Here is a 1371-nt window from a genome sequence, read left to right as displayed (position 1 = left end):
AGCCCTCAGAGTGACGGAAATGTACTGGGACAAAGGCAAAGATCCTCGATTTTATAGGGAAATTCAAAGACTCTTCGAGTTCTTTGTCCCATGGCCTAAGCTGCTCACATTTGGCTCAGGCTGAGAGAGAGGTGTCTGCCAGAAAAACAAATGGGCACTGGAGTAGAAGAATCCGTAAACACAGGGCTTTGCTGTTCCTCGGAAGCCCCAAGGGTGATGCTTGGAGCAGACACTGCCTGAGACCAGGGAGCTTCAATTTGGGCTTGAGAAAATCTCCTTCCCTTAAGCCTAAATCATCCAATAGCCCTGTCCCTGTGCTCTGCCCAGTGTCAGTGGTAGCTCTGGGCAGAGCAGGAGAGCTGCACACATGGCTGGAGTCAGTGCCCCTGGCCATCAGCCACCTCCCATCCACCTGCCTCATGCCACCACCTGCTGGATTCTCCTCACCAATTCTCTTGCCACAGCTTCACCACCTGAGAGCTGCCTTCACCCTGTCTGTGTGTGGCTTAATTTTCTTTCTCTTATCCTCCTGCAGCTTTTGCGGACCTGAGTGGCCTCAATAAGGTCAAAGGCACATGGAAGGGATCCATCACCCTGCCATGTGCCTATAGGCCCATGGAGGACCTTGAGCAGCAAACCCTTACCTGGTCTGTGGTACATGACCAGAACCCAAGTACTGTCTTTCGGAGGGACAGCTCTGGCGATCATGTTCTCCTGTCCAAGTACAGGGACAGGGTCAGCGTCCCCAAAGATACCCCAGGGAACATGTCTCTTGTCATCCAGAACCTGGAGGTCTCTGACAGGGGAACCTACACTTGCCGGGTCATCTGGAGAGCAGGCAACAACAGCCTGATAGCAAAGGAGATCAGCACTGAAGTGGAGGTTGTCAAAGGTAAACCCAAGAAGGCAGCTGTGTGGGAGGGGAAGCCTTGGCTTCTGGAGGCTTTGGGAATTAGATGGAGCAGGCAGTGACCTTGTGCTGCCATGCAGAAGTGCTTTGCTGTGAAGTGTCAGGCTCCAGCAAGAAGACGTAAATAGAGAGAGAAATTCTGCCCAAGACACAGCACCCTGCAGCTCTGAGAGGATCTCTGTCTCCTCAGTTACCTATTTTTCCCTGGCTCTACCTGTATCAGATGGCTCAATGTTTCCCAGGGGCATGGAACAGCAGGGAAGTCCCCGGGATACTGCATAGCTGTTCTTTGACTAGACTTCACCAGCACATGCCCAACCTCCTTCTGCCCAGGTAGGGGTGGTTTACAGAGGCAGCATCAGCCCAGCAGAGCAGGAGGTGACACAGGGAGGTGGCACAGGGGGTGTGGGCACAGCCGAGCTCAGCTGGTGTGTTGTGCAGGGAGGTGACACAGGAGCCAA

General features: G+C 53.7%; 1 protein-coding gene across 1 annotated transcript; it reads left to right on the top strand.

Moving 5' to 3' along the window:
• Positions 1–535: 535 nt before the first annotated feature.
• VSIG4 (V-set and immunoglobulin domain containing 4) lies at positions 536–892 on the top strand (the record flags this gene model as incomplete). The annotated part of the gene is made up of 1 exon (XM_009076841.1): positions 536–892. A coding segment is annotated over one exon (357 nt), but the record flags the coding sequence as incomplete, so codon positions are not given.
• Between the last annotated feature and the right edge of the window lie 479 nt (positions 893–1371).

This window comes from Acanthisitta chloris, unplaced genomic scaffold (assembly GCF_000695815.1).
Source record: "Acanthisitta chloris isolate BGI_N310 unplaced genomic scaffold, ASM69581v1 scaffold45986, whole genome shotgun sequence".
In the NCBI taxonomy this organism is placed as follows: domain Eukaryota; kingdom Metazoa; phylum Chordata; class Aves; order Passeriformes; family Acanthisittidae; genus Acanthisitta; species Acanthisitta chloris.
The sequence above is the reverse complement of the archived record's forward strand: the minus strand, read 5'-3'. Positions and strand labels throughout refer to the sequence as shown.